This window comes from Panthera pardus, unplaced genomic scaffold, assembly GCF_024362965.1.
Source record: "Panthera pardus isolate Hobbes unplaced genomic scaffold, ASM2436296v1 HiC_scaffold_26, whole genome shotgun sequence".
NCBI lineage: Eukaryota > Metazoa > Chordata > Mammalia > Carnivora > Felidae > Panthera > Panthera pardus.
Genome location: NW_026526832.1, coordinates 1,377,859 through 1,399,124, shown reverse-complemented (window position 1 = coordinate 1,399,124; position 21,266 = coordinate 1,377,859). Strand labels below are relative to the sequence as shown.

The 21,266-nt window shown below is 44.3% G+C and overlaps 1 protein-coding gene across 7 annotated transcripts in view; it reads left to right on the top strand.

Moving 5' to 3' along the window:
- Positions 1-21,266, top strand: part of ST3GAL5 (ST3 beta-galactoside alpha-2,3-sialyltransferase 5) — a 50,806-nt gene that overhangs the window by 19,884 nt on the left and 9,656 nt on the right. For 4 of the 7 annotated variants that reach the window (XM_019443820.2, XM_019443796.2, XM_019443799.2 and 1 more), the window contains exons 2-5: positions 6,535-6,658; positions 9,451-9,562; positions 14,610-14,714; positions 18,984-19,327. In XM_019443820.2, the coding sequence (XP_019299365.2) occupies positions 6,535-6,658; positions 9,451-9,562; positions 14,610-14,714; positions 18,984-19,327 (685 nt within the window). Of the gene's footprint in view, positions 1-6,534; positions 6,659-9,450; positions 9,563-14,609; positions 14,715-18,962; positions 19,328-21,266 lie in introns of all 7 variants that reach the window. The other 3 variants (XM_053890903.1, XM_019443813.2, XM_019443805.2) reach the window with 2 other exon arrangements.

Sequence of the window (21,266 nt, the reverse complement as noted above, 5' to 3'; positions counted from 1 at the left end):
TGTGTTGAGCCTCCAGCCAAATTTCCACCTGTCTCCAGGTCATCTTTGTCTAGTTGTTTATCATCTCAAATTCACCACATCATCACAAAACTACAAAAATTGACTCCCATCCCTGTCTTTCCATAACTGGGATGCAGCTTGCTCACTTATCACGGCTGATTGCCTTCCTTTTATCATTTCTCAGTAGATCTCTGTCCTGTCCCTTCTTCCTGCTCCTCACCAGGGCAGGCCTCGGGCTCCCCTTTCATCTGGACAGCAGCGAGCACTCAGTATCCTGCCTCGCTGTCCCTCGGTGGGCAACCTAGCATGCAGCTGTGAAGTCCTCTGCTCCCAGAATCCTCCCACCTTAAAAGGCATGTTCTTTCAGCTGCTGCCATATTAACATCTAAGCTGTACCTGTTCTCCTTTCCAGGCAGTGCACTCCAGCCATGTTGGCTTACTCACCTCAAATTCACATTTTTGTTTATAACAGTCTGTGCCTTGGCATGCCTTCATTATTAAAATGAAAAACACTTCACATATTCACATATGTTCCCTTCCTAAAGCACCCCAGGTGGAAGGGCATGGACTTGGAGGTGGATAGATGTAGGTTGGAATTCTTGGCCCCTTATCCACGTATGACCTTTGGCAGGTTAAATGCATCGCAGTCCAATGAAGGGGGTGTTTTTAGGATTTGGTGATATTGTGTGTAGCCTTTACCTCCCAATAAATATGAATGCCCTGTCCACTCTTGTACCAGTAGTTGTCTATATTGGTAATTTGGCAGTTCCTCGTGTCCTGCTTTGTGGTGTCTGTTCTAATCTTGTCTTGAATGGTTAATTTTTCATTCTGAAAATGTTAGTGCCATTTCTACAAATAGACCGAAAACCTGGGCCTGGCCCTTTATCCATCTGGGCCTGGCCCTTTATCCATCAGGGCCTTAATAAGAATTATTTCTTCACCAGGCATGTAAACATTTGAGAAGGATATGTTATGTTTTTATGTGTGAGTAGAAATACATAATTTTGAAAGCCAAGACTTTTCTGCATAAAGATGCTTAGCAAAGCCATGATATGGAGGCTCTTATCCCAGCAGTTTGGGTGGGAAGAGGGCCAGACTTATGAGCCCTGGACCCTAGCACTTAGGAGGAGGCAGTAGGGGAAGAGCTGCCCACGAAGGGGGCGGGGAAGGAGAACAGGAGGGACAGAAGACAGGCAATCCGTTGGTGGTGGCCTGCCAACAGAAGTCCTTGGGCGAGTGCCTGAAACCACCATCACCTCTGAAACTCTCATAAGAAACCAAGTATTTGTTCAATAAGTACGTATTAGGTGCCTATTGTGTGCCTCTTACCATTCTAGGCACTGTGAATTCAGTGGTGAGCAAAGTGAAGACCCCTGCTTCCTTGCAGTCTGTACTCTGGTGGGGGAGACAGGAGACAAATGTATATTAAAAGGGAAAAAAATGTATAAATAACATGTCTCCTGATAGTAAGTGTTCCAAAGACCAAATAAAGCATGCACATAGGAATCAACATAGGCAGTTTTGGTAAGTAGGGCATATCTGTAGTAGTTTCATTATTCTAGACTAAGCAGTCTTCATGTTACGTAAATGAATTGACTCGAGCGGAGGGTTCCGATCACCAAAGTGAGTTCAGTCTGTGTGTGCACGTGCACAGGTTAGCAGGGGTGGCTTTCGTGTGGGGCAGTGTTCGTGACACTCTGCTTCTCCAGCTGATGCTGGCGAGTGCGAGCCCTCAGAAGCTCTAGGAATACTGCAGTCATCCTTCATTCATCTGTTGATTTCACTCACCAGTTTTTTGAAGACCCTTGATGCTCAAGTAGAGCCAGGCATGCGGCTTCCACACGGTGGCAGGGGGAGCTCAGACCACCAGGACTTGCTGAGTGTCAATGTTCTTCATTTTGCTTCTGCATAAATATATATTTTTCCCAACTCAGCAGACCCCCCCCCCACAAAATATAGTAACTTAGAAACTTACAGTTCCTACTACTTTTTTTTTTTTTTTTGCCTTTAAGTGCTTCATTTATGATATAGTGTCTCCAACACACTAAGAGATGCTTCAGGGTTCCTAAAAATATTTTTCATTTGAGTGGTTTTCAAATTTCTTTTCATCCTAGGGGAAGGACCCTTCCTCCCGCCATGAAAATGTCTTTAAGTTTGCAGAGATTAAAACGGTAATGCACAGAATGCAAAATGAAAAATAAACTTATCCACAATTGTTGATTATGATCGAGAAGCCCTGGAGATCGATCGGGGCTGGGAATGAAAGAGAGAAGCCTAAGGGGAAGGTTTGCAGCTTGGGTGGTTGAGTGGATGGTGCATCTTCAAAATAATGTGAAGAATAGAGGCAATGCCAGGTTCTGCTCTGTACTGTTGTCTGAGATGAAGACCGTAGGCAGGTTGTTGGACACATAGTCTGAGCTTGGGTGACAGGTCTGCACAGGGAGTTGGGTCTAGGGGTTACTCCCTTGAGGACATGGGTTAAAGGCTGGTGGTGGAATTTGGTGGTATTCAGAGAGGAGATTGTGCTGGGGGTGGAGACCAGGACCCTGGAGCCATAAGATGTGCATGTGGGAGTTGAAGGGAAGATTTAAGAAGTGTTAAAGGAGGTGTGTTTCCAAGGTATCCGAGGCATGGTGTGTAGACTGGTTGAAGGGAGGTAGACGGGCTGGAAACAGCTTGGCCGTCGCAGGGAGCAGTGACAGCGAGGGGCCAGTGACCAGTGAGCACTGAGCATTGAGAGGTTCTGCAGGTTGAGAAAGGGTTTGGAGGAGTATGTGAGGGGCTTCAAGAGGATGTTGTTTCTCCAGAGATACCAGGAAGGGGAATGGAATCGACTCCATGATAGGGCTGGAGCCAAAACTGTGGCTGGAAGTGAGGGTGACCAAAAGGCACAAGAGCCTTAAAGCCCCAACAGATGAAGCATATCAGATGAGACTGGGTGCCTGTAAGTTCCCTTTCTGTGGGATAATAGTAGCAACAGCCAGCAAGTACATGGTGCTTATGATGTGCAATCACTTTCTCCATGTGAATTCTATGAAGTCGGTAATATTGCTACACCGATTTTACAGATGAGGAAACGGAGCTGCAGGAGTTACAGTGATTTGCCCAAAGTTTCCCCACTGGTAGGTGGAGGAGCTGAGCCCAGGTGTCAGGCTGTAAATATTATGTTCTCATACTCCTTCTCATGAGGTCCTCTCCAGTATGATTAGAAAAAAACAAAACAGCTTTTTTTTTTTTTTTTTTTTTTGAGCATACGAGCAGGACTAGACCTGCTGTCACCCCCAGAGTCCCTCCTTTCCTTGAACAATCCCACTTTCCTGAAAGTGGCACGAGAGCATCATCTGATATACTAGTCACTGTCCAGCAGGAAGCCAGAAACGATGTTGATGCTTCTGGCAGGGAGGGTTTTCATGCAGGGGATTGATCACAAAGACATCGGCAGGCCTGGAGATAGCAAAGTGCGAGAGAAGTGTCAGCCAGAGATCAGGAAGCTTCTGTCACCCGGGGCTGAGGCTTGTACTTGTCACAAAGCTTCTGGAGATGCCATCACTTCTCTCAAATAGAAACCGCAGACACTGGATGCCCACTGATGCTGTGGAGTCACATGTAGTCGCCCTCCCTTGCCTGTGACTGTCACCACCCCTGTCAGAACCTGCACTGTGTCAGGGGACCGGAAAGGTTGCTTCCTCCTCTTGTCTTCCAGTCTTCTACCAGGACATCCCCCAATCACAGCTCAGCAGGAAGCCGGCTGGCCACAGTCTGAGGAAGGAAATTCACAGGCTTACAGCCTGCGGGGCAGTGCTGTCCAGCACACCAGTGACAGGCAGAGGTGGAGACCCGCTTCTCTCTGACACTGCGGTCTCTGGGTTTGCTGGAGGTCCACCTTGATGCAAATCATGTGTCATTCTGGTTGTAAAAACAGAGACATCTTAGAATGTCTGTTTTATATACATATAGGTTCCAGGTAGCCTGCTGGTTCCCACCACTTGGCTGGCCATGCATTTGAGTAACCTCAAGTTGTGGTGTTTAAAAATGTTCCAGGGTCTCAGTTGTTCTTCAGGAAGGGTTTACTAGTGAGGTCCTTGGCACTGTTTTTTGAAACTCTTCAGAAAGATACTTGTCTACAAAAATCCTGCACTGTAGTGCTACACAGTTAAAATTAGAACTGATGGAGAGATTGTTTCTAGTGGCAGAAAGATTAAATACTTGAATGTCAGTTTGATAAAAGATTTTGTTCAGAGGAAATGACACAACTTGAATGGAAATGAAGTGTATAATGAGATATAACTGTCTCTTGGCCAAATGACTATAATAAAGATATTATTTCTTAAATTAATATATAAATTTATCATAATAGCATAATATAATAGGTGCCTATATTAGTTGAGATATGACTTCACTTTTAATTAACAATATCTTAAGCAAGACAGAAGTTTAGTTCTCCACCTTATAACAGCCCAGAGGCAGGCAGTCCCAGGTAGAATGCCCATGGGGCTGTCCAGGAACCCAGGCCCCTTCTCTGTTGTTGCTTCACCATCCCTTGGTGACGTGCTCTCTGTGTGGTCCAGAGTGGCTCATCTTGTGTCAGTATTTCAGTCAGCAGGAAAAGAGATAAAGGTGTATGCCAAGGAATACACCCTGGAAGTTATACAGGTCACTTTTGCTCATATCTCGTTGGCTAGAACTTAGTCACAAGGCCATACCTAATTCCAAGGGAGGCTGGGAAATGTAGTCTTCGTGTTGGGAGGCCATGCACCCTAGCTAAAAATCCAGAGTTCTACCGAGTTGTCAGGAAGGGGAAAACTGATATGGGAGGGGGAGGGAGGAGAATGTATTGATTTCTACTATAGTACCCCTTGGAATATTATTTAGAAATTGAAAATTTGAGAATAAAATTAATTCAAAAGAATAAGTAGGCAAGCATACCCAAGAACATATAACTTTTTAAGAAAAGTGTCTTTTAAAATAGCCATATTTTCTTTTTTTTGTTAGTGTAACGCTTTTGTTGTTTTAAATATAACATTCCCGGGGCGCCTGGGTGGCTCAGTCGGTTAAGCATCTGACTTCAGCTCAGGTCACGATCTCACGGTCCGTGAGTTCGAGCCCCGCGTCAGGCTCTGGGCTGATGGCTCAGAGCCTGGAGCCTGCTTCCGATTCTGTGTCTCCCTCTCTCTCTGCCCCTCCCCCGTTCATGCTCTGTCTCTGTCCCAAAAATAAATAAACATTAAAAAAAAAAATTTAAATATAACATTTCCTCTTTTTACATATATATATTTATATATATATAAAACACTTCCTCTTTGAACTTTTATTATAGAAAACTTCAGATGTACAAAAGCATTAGAGTATTGAGAATGGTTTAATGAGCCCCATGTGTCTAGTGCCCAGCTTTGACACTTAATCCGTTTAATTAATTAACTAAAAAAAATTTTTTTTGAGGGAGAAAGAGAGTGTGACGAGTGAGCGGGAGAGGGAGAGAGAGGGAGAGGGAGAGCGAGATCGAGAGATAGGGAGGGAGGGAGAGAGAATCTTAAGCAGGCTCCACACCTGCTTAACCCCAAAGCAGGGCTGAATCTCATGACCCTGGAATTGTGACTTGAGCCAAAATCAAGAGTCGGTTGTCAACCGATTGAGCCATCCACACGCCCCAATACTTAATCAGTTTAAAGCTAGAGTTGCCTTATCTATCCCCGACCTCCACGCCTATCCCCTTCCTGATTTTTTTGAAGCAGATCTCATTTTTCCTGTTTCATCTGTAAATAGTTCTGTATGCACCTTTAAAAGGTAAAGGCTCTTTAAAAACTAATTAGACTTTTTATTTGGGGATAATTGTAGATTCGTGTGCAGTTGTAAAAAAATAATACAGAGGGGCGCCTGGGTGGCTTGGTCGGTTAAGCATCCGACTTCGGCTCAGGTCATGATCTCACGGTCCGTGAGTTCGAGCCCCACGTCGGGCTCTGTGCTGACAGCTCAGAGCCTGGAGCCTGTTTCAGATTCTGTGTCTCCCTCTCTCTCTGCCCCTCCCCTGTTCATACTCTGTCTCTCTCTGTCTCAAAAATAAATAAACGTTAAAAAAAATTATAAAAAAAAAATAATAATACAGAGAGATCCCATGTACCGCTTACCCAGTTTCCCCCACCAGTAGCCTCTCGCAAAACCATAGTATAATATCACAGCTATGATATTGATAGGGATATAGTCAAGACACAGAATATTTACATCAACACAAGGATCCAACCACACCCACAACCCCTTTTCCATAACTCCTGACAACTACCAATCTGTTCTTCATTTCTGTAATTGTGACCTTTCAAGAATGTTATATACCTGGAATCATACAATATGTAAACTTTTAGTATTAGCTCAGCATAGTTACTTCTAGATTCATTCAAGTTGTTGGGTGTATCATTAACTCATTCTTTTTTATTGCTGAGTGTATTCCATGCTATAGATGTACCCCCTAAAGGTCTTTGTAAACACAATTTGCCTCACTCTCCCTCTTTTCCCTCCTCCTGGCTGCTTCTCTCTTCACAGCAATGCCCAGTGAGTATAACTGTGTGAAACTGAGAAGTGATTGCTCAAGACCCTCTCTGCAATGGTACACCCGAGCTCAAAACAAGATGAGAAGACCCAACTTGTTGTTAAAAGACATCCTCAAGTAAGTATGAGCCCTCGGACCTTACGATTGCCCTGACTAGGTCAGCTGTGGGGAGCTGGGAGAAAAATGCAACAGGCCCTGAAGGATGGCTCTCGTACTTGGTCAGAAGATCATACAAAGGCACATTTGAGTAAGGATTCAGTGCACAGATGTCTGGATTTATGCATCAGGCTTTACTTAATGATAGGACAGTGCCAGCCAGGGAGGCACCATCCCGAGAGAGCAGCTCTTAAGTGCACAGCTCTCCCTGCCATTACGTGACCAAACAGGGCTTTTCCTCTTAGCTATTTTAAGTTAATCTAAAAATATGGCTAATTAAAGTCCTCTACAAGCTTCTGAAGAGCCTTAAATATTGAATACTAAAAAAGATGACCAGTGTTTCAGCCAGGTCACCCTTATATCCTAATATATGGTATAATTGTTAAAGGAGGGACCTGGCCGTTGCATTTGGTAAGCAGCCAAACCAAGTTGAAAATCACCCTTTTGAAAATACCACTAATTTAGGAGGTGTAGAAGGAGGAAGGTAGGAAAGGGAAATGTACATTAATATCTTCCAGCTACTTTTGACACCAACCGATATTTACTGAGGTCTGACATGCCTGGCACTGTGTTGGGTGCCGGCCTGTGGCTGCGAATGAGGTACACCTGGGCCAATGGCTGTTCACAGTGTGGGCGAGAGAGTCACGATGGGGAAGTACCATGCAGTGTCCTCAGGTCTGTAGGCATTGGGCCTGCTTTTTTGTTTTTTAATATTTGTTTATTTATTGAGAGAGTGTGCAAGCAGGGGAGGGGCAGAGAAAGAGGGAGACACAGAATCTGAAGCAGGCTCCAGGCTCCAAGCTGTCAGCACAGAGTCCAGCGCAGGACTCAAACTCACGAACTGTGAGATCATGACCTGAGCCCAAGTTGGACGCTTAACCAACTGGAGCCACCCAGGTGCCCATGGGCCTGCTTTTAATGCACTGTTCTTTTCCCTTCCCTTTTTCCTTTTTTTTTTTTTTTTTTTTTTTTTTGTGGTAATCAAGAAAAGGGATTACTACATGCATTGAATGTAATTCCTTTTTGGAGGGCTGGGGAGAGGAATAGGTAGGTAATACTGCATTCACAAGATTTAAAATTCAAAAGGTATTAAAAGTGCTCAGTAAAATATCTTCTCATTCCTGCTCCCCACTTAAAGATAACCAATATTATTTTGTATATATAAGAAATATTGTGTGTGTGTGTGTATGTGTGTGTGACCCACCCCCCATTTTTACACAGATGGTAACATCCTATTCATGTAACATTGTCCTCGATTCCAGGGAGAAATTAGGATGCTTGTCCAGGTTTTCTTGGGGGATCCTGTTGAAATAAGAATCAAGAAGTCTTGAACACACTTCCTAGCAATACTGTCCTGCATTATCCTCGTCAAATATTAAGAAATATTTAGCATCTGGTGTATATAGTATACTGTGCTAGATGCTGTATTTTTTAAAACTGCCCCTTTCTTTAGACAAGAGATCATTTTCCCCTTAAGGTTATTCTTTAACTTTGTTTTTTCAGTAACACAAATTATGTAAAACAGTGGTTCTTAAACTTTGGTTTAAACTTTTTTTTTTTACTGTTAGTTTATCAGTATCACTTGGGGAGCTTATTAAAAATGAGGTTTTGGGGGTGCCTGTGTGGCTTAGTCAGTTAAGCGTCTGACTCTTGATTTCAGCTCAGGTCATGATCTCACAGTTTGTGAGATCCAGCCCCACTGTTAGTGCAGAGCCTGCTTGGGATTCATTCTCTCTCTCTCCTTCTCTCGCACCCCTACTCTGTCTCAGCCCCTCCTCCCCTCAGCCCTTCTCTCTCTCTCTCTCTCTCTCTCTCTCTCTCTCAGAAAATAAACTTAAAAAAAAAAAAAAAAGAGGTCTCTAGAACCAGGACTAGCCTTAAATCTTTTATCCTAGTCCTGTGTGTGTATGTATGTGCATGTGTGTATTTTAAACTATACAATAATGTAAGTTTATCAGATCTTTAAAAGCAGTTTTTTGTAGATGGTCTTAAGGGTAGCTGGTGGTTCTGTCTCCCCTCAGTCAGCTTATCTCTGGGGGTAGAATCTTCGAAGCAATAATGAGGAGATTGTTCATTTTGCTTTCTTATTCTTTTAAGGGCTCCCAATATTTTCCGCCCATTTTTTATTGTGGTAAAATACACATAACATAGAACTTACTGTCTTAACCATTTCTAAGTATACAGTTCAGTGATGGTAAATACCTTCACACTGTTGTGCAGCCATCACACCATCCACCTGCAGAACCCTTTGCATCTTGTAAAACTGACACTCTCTACCCATTAAACACTAACCGCCCCCCCCTTCCTCCCTTCCCCCGACCCGGCCGCCACCACTCTTTCATTCTCTGTGATTTTTGACTACTCTGTGTACTTTATATAAGTGGAATCATACAGCATTTGGAAGACTGACAGTATTTTAAAATGGCAAAATATTGAAGCTGAGATTCTATAGCTCAGAAGATGTTACTTGTTTTTTTAAGACCAGTGGTCTGCATCGTGATTCATATTTTATTATGACATCTTTGCAGAAACAAGTTTTCTCTACTTTCACTTATAACAGAGAGTCATAAATGACTATCTTGTCAGGAAAATAAGAAATGGTGCCCTAAGTTGACCACTAAGGTCACCTTAAAGACTACTTTCATGCTGCATGGCAGACAGACTCAACGTGGGGTAGGTTTTCACTTATTTCTCATGATTTCTCTTGATTATCACATAACCATGTCATGATGCCTAATTGATTTTTTTTCCAGGTGTATATTGCTTGTGTTTGGCGTGTGGATCCTTTATATCCTCAAGTTAAATTATACTACCGAAGAATGTGACATGAAAAGAAGGCATTACGTAGACCCGGACCGTGTAAAGGTTAGATATTCCATTGGTGTGATTTAAATTAAAAAAGTTCCAGGCTTATACTTAAACAGAAATGTCGTCTCTAAAGGGTTATAAATAAGTGGTCATGAAAGTTATAAACGGAGGGAAAATACTTCATCTTAGCACTCCAAAATCAGGGATGACCCTCTCCCCCACCACCAAAAAAAAAAAAAACAAAAAACCAACCCACCCACCTACTCCCCCACCTACCCCCACACCTACCCCACAGTATTGTTCCTTCGTTTACCGAAGTCGTGGCAGGAGGTCGGTTGCATTTGACACACCCCAGGGCACCTGTCGTGGAGTTACTTTGCTGTGATGTTGCCAGTATACATGTTCTTAGAACAGGGGGAAGTTCTTTGGGTATCACCTGTCATTGCTGTGTTTTATTTTTCATTTTAATGATTTCACACTGTATTTCAAGATTTTTTCCCTTCAGTTTATATTCATTTTTCTAAATCAATTGACCTATTAAATGCTAATTTCACTGCTTAGTTGAGTAGTTAAATGATCCAGTAATGTTCTGTCCTGGACGAAAGAAGAGATGATTTTAAGTAAGGTAGCATGGCAGTAATGATAACCAACATGTATAGGTGCTTTACATACATTATTTAATTACCATCACGGCTGGGAGCTACTCCAGTGTTCTCTCCCTCTTAAAGACGATGGCTGGGAGGTTAAGCTGCTTGCCCAAGTTTACATGTAGTTTAGTTAACCAGTTTAGTTAATCTGGTTTAGTGTATACTGTGTAACTATTCTCAAAGTGCTTCAGCAATATAAACTCATTTTACCCTCATAGTAGGAACTGTCATTACCTCCGTCTCACAGCTGAGAGGAGGGGCGCGGAGAGTAAGTAACCAGTTTAAGGTTACCTTCACTAGTAAGTGGTGGAGTTGGGGCTTGGACTCGGCCGTGTGGTCCTAGCTCCACGTGACTGCTGTCTACCTGGGTAGGGGATGTCCCCAGAAAGGAGCCAGAAGTTATAGGGAGGGTGATGCAGAGAGTAGGAGGGAGCTTACATTTCTGACCTAGATTCAAGTCTAAATGCCACTTAGTCAAAAATGAGACCTTGGGCAAGTTACTTAATTGTTTTGAGTCCCAGTTTTCTCAGCTGTGAAGTGTAGACAACAATATCTGTATAATAGGGTAGTCCTCAAGGTTGAATAAGATAATATACGCAGAACTCCTTTTCTAGTCAGGGTATTTGTTCACGTGTTTTTACCTCAATCTGTATGTCCTTCGAAGTGCCTCACACACTATGTGGGACAGGTGGGTATAAACAAGGAAATGAAAATTAATACTTAATAATTACACTTTATTATAAAATATTATTTTTATGAAATATTCTAAAATAAATAAAAAAATAAACGGCACAGCTTGGCCGATGCAGAACCATTGTGTCTCACAGAGCCTGCCTTTTTGTGCCTTTTGTCCCCAGAGGTTCGCTGACTCTGCTGATTTTTCCAGCATCAGCACGTCTGCCGTGGTGGAGCAGGATGTGTCTAGCGCCTCTGCTCAGGCTTTCCGCCTCCCCGTCTGGCTGGCCTTGCGGTCGCCCCGGTATCTGTGCGCTCTTCCCTTTGCTTCTCTGCCATGCTTATCCACATTCTCTTTCTCCTGTCCATTTCGTCAATCATGCCGTTAACCGTCTGACCAACTGCAAAGATAATCACTCTCGAGTCTCATTTAATTGAGGAGAGATGGGAGCTCTCGCATACAAGGGTCCAGCACACCATTTCACAAGTACAAGGTGGGGAAGATGTGCTTTAGTATACCTGGGGTAAAATTAACTTGGCAGTTTTCGTGCCTGGCCAGCGCCATCGGTGTTGGCCTGTGCCGTGGCTGCGTACAGCTTGTCCTTAGCTACATTAATAGACCAGGGATGCTCTGCTTGTCCCTGCAGAGCTCAGACAAGTGCTCTGATCATTATGGCTATTACTCTGTAAAGTTCCCCAAGGAGTCCTAGTGACTCCGGAGGATGACCAGAGAAGAGACTCGAGACCATGTCCCTGAGGAACCTTTGAAGCAATGGGAACATTTGTGTGGCCCGAAGGAGAGGACTGGTGGAGGGCATGTGGCAGCTACTGTCAGCAAGCCAGAGGCCTGGCCTATGGAAGGGTCCGCTCTGCCCAGGTGGCCTTAATGGCAGAGGTGCAGATCAGGGGATGGCGGCCAGGCTGAGAGGAGAAGCGTTTGATGGTCGGAGGCATCTACAGTTGGGATAAATGGGTGCCTTTGTGGCAAATCTCTAAAACTCTTTAAGCACAGCCAGGGCCACCCAGGTGCCCCTCCTTACCTGCCTTTCTATAGCCAGGCATGCCCCACTGTGGCTGGAGTAGTATTTCTGAAAATTGAATCTGATATATTGTTTCCCTGTTGCAAACTGTGATTTGTTCCCATTACCTTTAGAATGTCCAGACTCCTTAGTCTGGCCTGTAGGGCTCTTGGTGGCTTGGTTCCTGCCAATCCCTTCAGCCTCCTTTAGCCACCCCATGTTCCAGCACTGCCTGAACCGGGGCCTAAATCTTAAATGTTTTCACTACTCCTTGGCTGAGCTGCTTTCTTTCTTCCTCATTTTGGTTTTGTTGTGCACTTCCCTGGTAACTAATGACGAACATCTCCTTGCATGTTCATTGGCCATTTATATATCTTCTAAGGAGAAATATCTGTTCAAATTCTTTGCCCAATTTTTCATTGGGTTATTTGTCTTTCTATTTGTCTATTATTGAGTTGTAAGAGTTTTCTATATATTCTGGAGACCAGTCCCTTATCAGATACATGGTTTACAAGTATTTTCTCCCATCTTGTGGATTGTCTTTCCACTTTCTTCATGGTGTCATTTTCAGCACGAAAAGTTTCTAATTTTGATTAAGTCCAGTTAATCTATTTTTTCTTTTGTTCTTTGTGCTTTTGATGCCAGACCTCTGAAATCACTGCCTAATCCTGTGTTTTCTTCTAAGAGTTTTATAGTTTTAGCTCTTAAATGTAGATCTTTAATCTGTTTTGAGTTAGTTTTTGTATATGATGTGAGGCTGGGGGCCAACCTTTTTCTTTTGCATGCGGATATCCAGTTTTCCCGGCACCATTTGTTGAAACGATTTTTCCCTATGTTTGCTACAATCTTTCTAACTTCTCTGGCTGGAGCCCCTCCCTCCCTTTGCCCCTCTGCTACTCATCTTTTACATCAAATCTCAGCTCAGGGGTTAGGTTTTCTCAGATGCCTTCTCTGATCATCCTTCTCTCTGTCTTCTAGAAGCCTCTTCATACCTTAATCCTAACATTTACACTGTAGTATTTTAACTGTCTTTCCACTTGTCCTTTAAGCAAGCCCTTGGGAAATGGGGATTGTGTGCTAACATTTTCTATTAATGAATATATCCTTAGGTATATTAAAGTCCAGGGAGAGGGGAGATATTACCGAACCATGGTGTGGTGTCTCATCTCTAAACTCCAGATTGTATAGAACATCCACAGTTAAGTAACAGGCAACTCTTCAAGTATTTTTCAGTAACATCCATTAAGTTTAATGTCCCTTTAAGGAATAGGTGAGATACCTCCTCATATCCACCAGTAGACAGTAGACAGAAAACAAACAAACAAACAAACAAAAACCATCTTGCCATCCCCTTCCCTCTAAACCATGGAATATGAGTTCTCCATTTAGGCTGATGGGGCCAAGTTTTAAAATCTAAGTTCACTGCAGGACCAATAACAGCCTCTCAGGGCTGCCAGTGCCCTGCCCTGATTGGCTCCAATGAGGATTCCTGACCAATCCCTGGCAAAGGGGATGGGAGTATCTAATGGGCGAGGTCAGCTTCCCAAGCCCCACTGCCTGCCTAGAGAAGGGGTGATAACTGCCTGAACAGAATTACGTCTCCCTAAGAAGAAGGAACAGGAAATGGAGACCCAGTAGCAGTCCACAGTGACCACCACATCGAACCAGTTCTAAAAGATTCTAAAAGATCATTATTTTTTCCAATGATAAAAATAACACCAAAAATTCAAATAATACAGAAATGAATAAAGTAGAAAGTCCCTTGCAGTTTGTGGTGAAAGAGGGGGGAATCAGCTGATGGTTTTATAAGTCAAACTTGTTTGTGAAAATCTCGGTCAATTCAGAAATTAATAAAGTAGAAAGTGAAAGCTTGCTACAACCATGGTGGAATTAGGGATATTTTTTATTTCATTACTTGAGACTTTTTAATAGCTTTTTAACATTGTCGACGCTGTCAGAATGCCCCACTTTTCACAGTGGTCCTGACAGCTTGTCCTCTGCATGTGCCTCTGAGAGCTTGCCACATTAGACAGCAAGAGTTGGAGATCAGTGAGGATTTGGGTGGGGAATAGCAGGAGAGAAGACTGAAAATGAGCCGGGACCAAAGAGGGAAAGCCCTTGAATGCCACACTGAGCAGGTCCCCAATTTGATAGCTGGTCACGTTTCATTAAGGCAAAACCAGAAATCCTTTCTCAAGTCCCCGGAATGCAGGAAATGGCCAGGGAAGCTGGCCGGTGTGGTCCTGGTGTTCTCAATGGCTGTGAGGCGGTGTGCAGTATGAGCTCTCTGCAAAGAGAACCCTGTCTCCAGACTGTTGCTGGACATTGGTCCTTACCACCAAGAGCACTGGGGCAAATTTGAATTGTTGTAGATGTATGTTAGCAGAAGGTGGTCTCAAAGCCATGAGGCCCTGTTAGCTCTGTTGATGATATTCAGCAGCTAGCAACGTTAGTGGGACCCTGCTGACCCTGTTGGACTCTGAGCATTGCCTAGTTGTGCTGGGCCTGGCCTGTGTTAACACAGCTGCAGAAGTGTGCCTGTGGCTTTTGTCCTTTCTATTTAAGGATGCCCCTTAACGTACAGTTTCTTTAAAAAGATTCACAGTGGTCTCTGTGGGACCCGGACACTTTGAAAGTGCATTTCAGATGTGAAATTGCACTTAAAAATGTTTAAGGAGAGACAAGGGCACATTCATGTCAGGTCACAATCAGGTTTGGGCTGCGTGGTAGCAGCAGTTTGAACTTGGCCCTCTCTCTTCTCAGCTAAAAACCACATATCACCCTGAGGACTGCATTTTGTGCTGTGTAGTTCATTATGGCCAAATGTGCTTCTCTCTGACTCTGCAGACCTGCGCTCACATAGCTAAGGTAAGCAGTATAACCTGGGCCAAGGTATTAGTCCAGGTGTCTGCACCTCTAGACCGATTCTTTTCCCCTCTTAGCGCTGCCTCCTTGCCCCAGATCATCCTCAGATATCAGAGATGAGGAAACTGAAGCCTTGACCGAGGGTTAGATCTTTAGTCAAGGTTACACTGCTGGTTGACAGATCTAGAACCGGGTCCAGCATCCAGATCTTCTGATTGGTTTTTCTTAATGGTTTACTGTGCCAAAATACACACACCATAAAATTTACTCCTTTCAAGCATGCAATTTTGTAGTGTCCGTGCACTTACACAGTTACACCACCATCACACCAGTCCAATTTTAGAACATTCCTTCCATTCACCCAACGGGTAAGTTACCTCACCTGTTGTAGTCTGTCCCCACCCTCAGCCACCAGTCCCAGGCTGCCACTGACTGTCTGAGTTTTTACTGTGGTACTCTTTCTGTGACTCAGTTACTCAGATTTTGCCCTACTTTTTTAGCTGGGTAGGAGTTACAGATGGTTGACTTCAGTGTGAGTTACATGTGGCAGTAGCTTTGCTCACGGTTCTCCTACGGCTGTTCTCACATGTTTCAGGCAGAGTGCGTAATGCTGTGGGCGTCAGAGCAGCCCCTGGGAGGAAGAGGCCAGCACCAGCCTGGTACACATCTGGCATTGAAAGCGTCATAAGGTAGCCCATGCCCTCAGCTCACGTGGTCTGTGGCTGCATTGGGCTCCTACCCAGGTTTGGTGAGCTCTAGCCCCGAAACCCTCCTCCAACCTCAGTGCCGTGCCCTGTCCTCGACGTAAAGGACTAAAAGAGAACATTGCCTTTTACTAAGAATTATGCCATTTACTTCTATTTGGAGGACCATTATCCTAAAAATTCTGCAGTAGAAATGAAAGCAGAGACTGCCGAGGAAAATCACTTTGATTTTTTAAATACCCTTCAGTGAATTTTCACATTGTGGTTTTCCATGGCAAGTCGCCACCTCCCTGACAGTCGGAACTACCAGATGTCTGTTTATTCTTAGCTGTGGGCAGCCGGCAAGCTCAGCCTGGAAGACGGTTAAAACACCGAAGCCCTCATTTCCACGCCTTGATTTGAGAGAAGCGGGAGTTTCTGTATATTTTCAACAGTCGCCAGTTCTCTGCTTCCCAGTGGTCCTCCCAGTGATCCTTCCCAGTGGATGAATGCCAGCCAGACCCCTCTGTGTCCGTCTGTCCTTGCCTGCTCTGGCTTCCAGCTCTGGAGCTTTCTGCAGCAGGGCAGGGGAGGGTCACAGCCCCTTCTTTCATCACGGCTCTGGGAGGTGAGGTTCTCCTCCCCGGGCTTTTCTCATTCGAGCTGTGGAGGAGGTGGGGGAGAGGCTGGAACAACTTCTGGTTAGAAGAAATGGTCCCAGGGGCTTTCTCGGGGCCTGTCCACACCTCTAAATGAGGTGAAATGAAAGGAGCAGAGGAACTGCTGTCGCTGTAGACATTTCTGGTGGCGTTCAGAGCATGTGCTCACCCAGGACGGATGTAATCACACCCGCGGTGAGTGAGGGCAGGCGCAGTCCCCGTCACAAGGTGATGACTAGGCCTTGTCCTCTGCCCCCAGTCTAGACAATTAAGTCTGAAGCCTCAAGTGGAGCTCTTTGCCAGAATGGAAATGGAATGAAGTTTCACTCCTTCCAAATGAAACTTTTAAAGAGAAAATTTGGCAGCTCAGGAGAGCCGAGCCCAGGTTTCTGGCTTGATCACCTACTTCTCTTTCCAGTCATGAGCCCATCACTCGTCTGCTCGGGGTTTCTTTGGGCACTTCTCAGAGGTTCATTTCTATCCTAGGAGATCTGCAAAACCAGATGCTTGACATGTCATTTTGGCCTTTTGTCCTCTAAAACTTGCTGTTCACAACCCTCAGGCCTGGGGTCTAGAGTCAGATGTGTGTGGTCTGTGTGGCTTCTCTGTTTGCCCTGCCCCTGCTGGTGGGGTGTTAAGTCCCTGCTGGGTGCACAGTGACATGGGCTTGGCAGGCCTTCCTTCCGGTGCTACTGGGGGTCACGACTGGTCCTTGCCTGGCTTTCCTGCCGATTCCTCACGAAGGTGCCAATTTGTCTTTAAACTCTTGTTCTCAGTGGTGGTGTTTGTGTGCTGCTCTGTGTGGACAGAGGCTGTGGTTTTAGGAATTTGGGAAGTAATCGGACCAGGTTAGCACACCAGCCCAGCCCTCTTACCGGCCATGCCTCCTTGAGCCCACACAGTGAAGGTACTGACGGCCATTTTGTGAGGTGTTGGAGATCTAGCGACAGGCCGAGGCAGTGGCTGGCATAATGTATGCAGCAGCATCTGTGCTCAGAGAGTGTCAGTTCACCTTTTCAGAAACAGGGCCGCATCCTCAAGATGTAGACAGTGTACTCTTCCCAGATGCTAATAACTTTTTGAAGCTGTAATTTAAAAAGGGAGGGTGGGGGCTTTTGCTGTAGTAAGATAGAAGTTTTCCTACAAAAAATTATTATACAAAAATTAGACAATAAAAATAACAAGCCTCTGAGGAAGAACATAGTTGAGGCAAACATTTAAAGTTATATACAACAGGGGCGCCTGGGTGGCTCAGTCAGCTGGGTCTCTGACTTTGGCTCAGGTCATGATCTTGTACTCTCTGAGTTCGAGCCCCATGTTGGGCTCTGTGCTGACAGCTCAGAGCCTGGAGCCTGATTCAGATTCTGCCCCTCCTCCTCTCATGCTCTCTCTTGCTCGCTCACTCTCTCAAAAATAAATAAACATTAAAAAGTTTAAAAAATAAAATTATATACAACAATGATCCTCATAATAGTATGGACGCAGTTCAAAAGACATGTTCAGTCCTAAAAATAAATATCCCAGCAAATCTAGGACACCATACATTCATGCACATAGGCGTTTGTATGTGCGTGTGAGTGAGAAGATAGCTTGGTGGGAGGAGGGGTAAGGCAGAGCCAAGGCTGCTGAATGTGGAGATAAGGACAAAAAGTACAGCGATGAGGGAGAACTTCCTGCCAAACAGTTTGGAGGCAGAATTTGGCCAGACTGAGCCAAGAGGAAAGACTGGGACGAATGGCCCTTTGTCCCATGTCCTTCCGTGGGTTGCTGCATTCATCTGGGCTAGAGTATTTGGCATTCAACAGTCGTTCATTATTTTAAAAAAATTTTTTAATGTTTATTTCTGAGACAGAGACAGAGCATGAGTAGGGGAGGGGCAGACAGAGAGGGGGACACAGAATCCGAAGCAGGCTCCAGGCTCTGACCTGTCAGCACAGAGCCCGACGCCAGGCTCTAACTCACAAACCGCGAGATCATGACCTGAGCCGAAGTCGGACGCTCAACCAACTGAGCCACCCAGGTGCCCCAACAGTCGTTCCTTATTGAGGCAAAGCATTAATGTGCAAGGAAAATTGTATACAAAACCAAGGCCAGCTACTTCTATGTTGACGTGACATTATTCCCTGGTTACATGTAGAATAACTTGCATTTCAGACTGTATGAAGCTCATTGCCCCAACTGGTAGGTAAATAAGCCTGTTTCTCATCCCGCTAGACAGGAACCTAAAATACATGAGATTTTTTAAAAATGTGGTAAAAATCACATAAAATTTACCATCTCAGCCATTTTTAAATGTGCAATATGGTGCTGTTAAGTGTGATATGTTATATTCACACTGCTATGAAACAGATTTCTAGAACTTTTACATCTTGCAAAACCTAAACTCTGTACCCATTAAACAATAGCTTCCCACCTGCCCCTCTCTCAGCCTCCAATAACCAGCATTCTACTTCCTGTTTCTATGAATTTTAGTACTATAGAGATCTTATGGAAGTGGAATCAAACAGTATTTGTCCTTTTGTGACTGGCTTATTTCACTTTGTATAATGTTCTCAAGGTTCATCCATGTTGTAGCCTGTGTCGGGCTTTTATAAAACATGAAATACATCAGAGTATGTATTTCACCCCACATTTATTTTAGGAACAAGGGCAGGCTAGAGATAGGAGGTGGGGGTATGAGGACATGCTTTCCTTGTATAATGAAGTAGATATTGTTGAGTTTATCTCCTTGTTATGTGATTCTCTCAGGTTTTTTTCTTTAAGTTTCTGACCACAAATTAACTCTAAAAGGGAGATGTTTTGTGCTGAAAGACAGTAATCTACAGGGAGCTTTATCAGACATCCCAGGACACAGTGTCATCTGTAAGAGGGTATTTCTGATGCCTGAGAGGTTATTTTTTTAAACTCAGCCTGGTGTGATTTCATTCCAGAGAGCTCAGAAATATGCTCAGCAAGTCTTGCAAAAGGAATGCCGACCAAAGTTTGCGAAGAAGTCCATGGCGCAGTTGTTTGAGCACAGGTACAGCATGGACTTACCGCCTTTCGTGAAGGAGGCCCCCAAAGTGAATGAAGCCGAGTACAAGTACGATCCTCCTTTTGGATTCCGGAGGTTCTCCAGCCAAGTCCAGAGCCTCTTGGAGATATTGCCTGAGCACGACATGCCTGAACACTTAAAAGCAAAGAGCTGTAGGCGTTGTGTGGTTATCGGAAGCGGCGGGATACTGCACGGACTAGCACTGGGCCATGCCCTGAACCAGTTTGATGTTGTGATAAGGTACATGGGTTCACCTCTAAAGTTCAGTTCACTGCTGTTGGTGTAGTGCCAGCGACAGTGAGGGGTGCAGGAAGTGCTGCAGGCCCCTGCCTGCAGGGGATTTACTGCTTGAGGAGTTGAGACACAAACGTGAAATGATTGGATGCCCCCAAACTGCGCCGTATCGACCCTAATATGGCAGAACCTTTACAGAGGAGGTGAGGTTTGGAAGACTGGGTAGATTCAGGAGGAAGCCTGGGTGAGGCAGAGCCAGGAAGTGGATGTGGTGTTGGGGGGTGAGCTAGTGAGATGCCTGGCTTCGGGGAGCAGGGCTCGGTGTAGGTGCACCCCACGAGCAGTGCTGGAGGGATCGTGGGGAGCACACAGTCTGAACTCCGTTCATCCTAGATTCTCTCTGGTTTAGCCAGCTGAAAATTGTTTTCCTGATCGTAAAAGTAAAATGTGCTCATTCTTGAAGATTAAAAAAAAAAAATACAGGAAAATGTAAGAAAGAAAATAACCACTCATAGCACAAATAACCAACCACTATTAATTTGCTGTGTTTTTTCCACTTTTGTTCTATACACATACTAATGAGTGCATTTATATTCTTATAAAGTATTTTGCTTTTTTAATCTAATATTATGAACAGTTTCTGAGGTCATTAAATATTTCTTAGAAAATTAACTCTTCCAAGTACTTACCGTTCCTCTAAATGAGAGTATCAGAAGTTATTTAGCTGTTCTGTTGTGGACATGTAGAATTTTTCAGTTTCTTTGTTATTGTGAAAATGCCTTGCACATTCTCATACTTAAGTCTTTATCTCTGATTATTTCCTTTCCAAGAATTCTCAGAATTGTTGGCTTAAAGATACTCGAATATTTTTAAGGCTCTTGATACATTTTAATAAATTCTCCCCATCTGAAGGATGTGTAGAACCAGGAGCATGATGAAGGCATGCTGGGCCTTCATCAGATTTGCTCAGCAGGAGCGTGTGGATTTGACCAAAGGCAGGGCAGGCGAGGGCTGGGGACTGGGTGTCGAGTTTGTAGTCCGTGCACGCGGTGTGCGGGCCTGGTGTGAGGCAGAAAAAGTGGAAATGGAGACTGAAGGGTCAAATCCGGGAGATATATTGAGAAAGTAAATTGGGGGACTTCCTGACAGCTTGACAGTTAATGGTAAGGGATGCCAGGATTTCTAGTCTGGGGTCTCAGGTGTTAGCAGAACTGCTGTCAGAAGCGGAGTAGTTGGAGGAAAAAATCTCTGGTTAGTGAGGGAGTATAACAAGATCCATTTCAGATATTCTGAGTCTAAAAGTGGTATGTTCACATAATGCCTTTGTCCCCAGTAGCTGTGATCTCAGGCAAGTTTCCTAACTGTCCTGTGCCTCTGTTTCCTCATCTATAGATGGAGGAAATAATAGTATGTACCTCATAGGCTTACATAAAGACAAAATGAGTTCACAGATGTAAAGCACTTAGAACTTAGGGTAAAGCATTTAGTGTCGGGCTTGGGGTAAAGGCTCAATGGATGTTAGCAGCTCTGTTTGGAGAATTTGTAGGATAGACGGGGGCTCTGGAGGAGAGGACAGGGGGTGTAAAGTGTTTGTGGGAATGAATCAGACTTTTGTAAGAGCCAAGATAGAAGAAATAGTTAAGAATCTAGATTTTTTTTTTCTTAATGTTTTATTTATTTTTGAGAGACTGAGCACAAGCAGGGGAGGGGCATAGAGAGAGGAAGACACAGAATCCGAAGCAGGCTCCAGGCTCTGAGCTGTCAGCACAGAGCTGGACACGGACTTGAACTCATGAGCCGTGAGATTATGACCTGAGCTGAAGTTGGACGCTTAACCGACTGAGCCACCCAGGAGCCCCAAGAACATAGTTGTTGTTGTTGTTGTTTTTTTAATTTTTTTTTTTTTAAGGTTTATTTATTTTTGAGACAGAGAGAGACAGAGTAT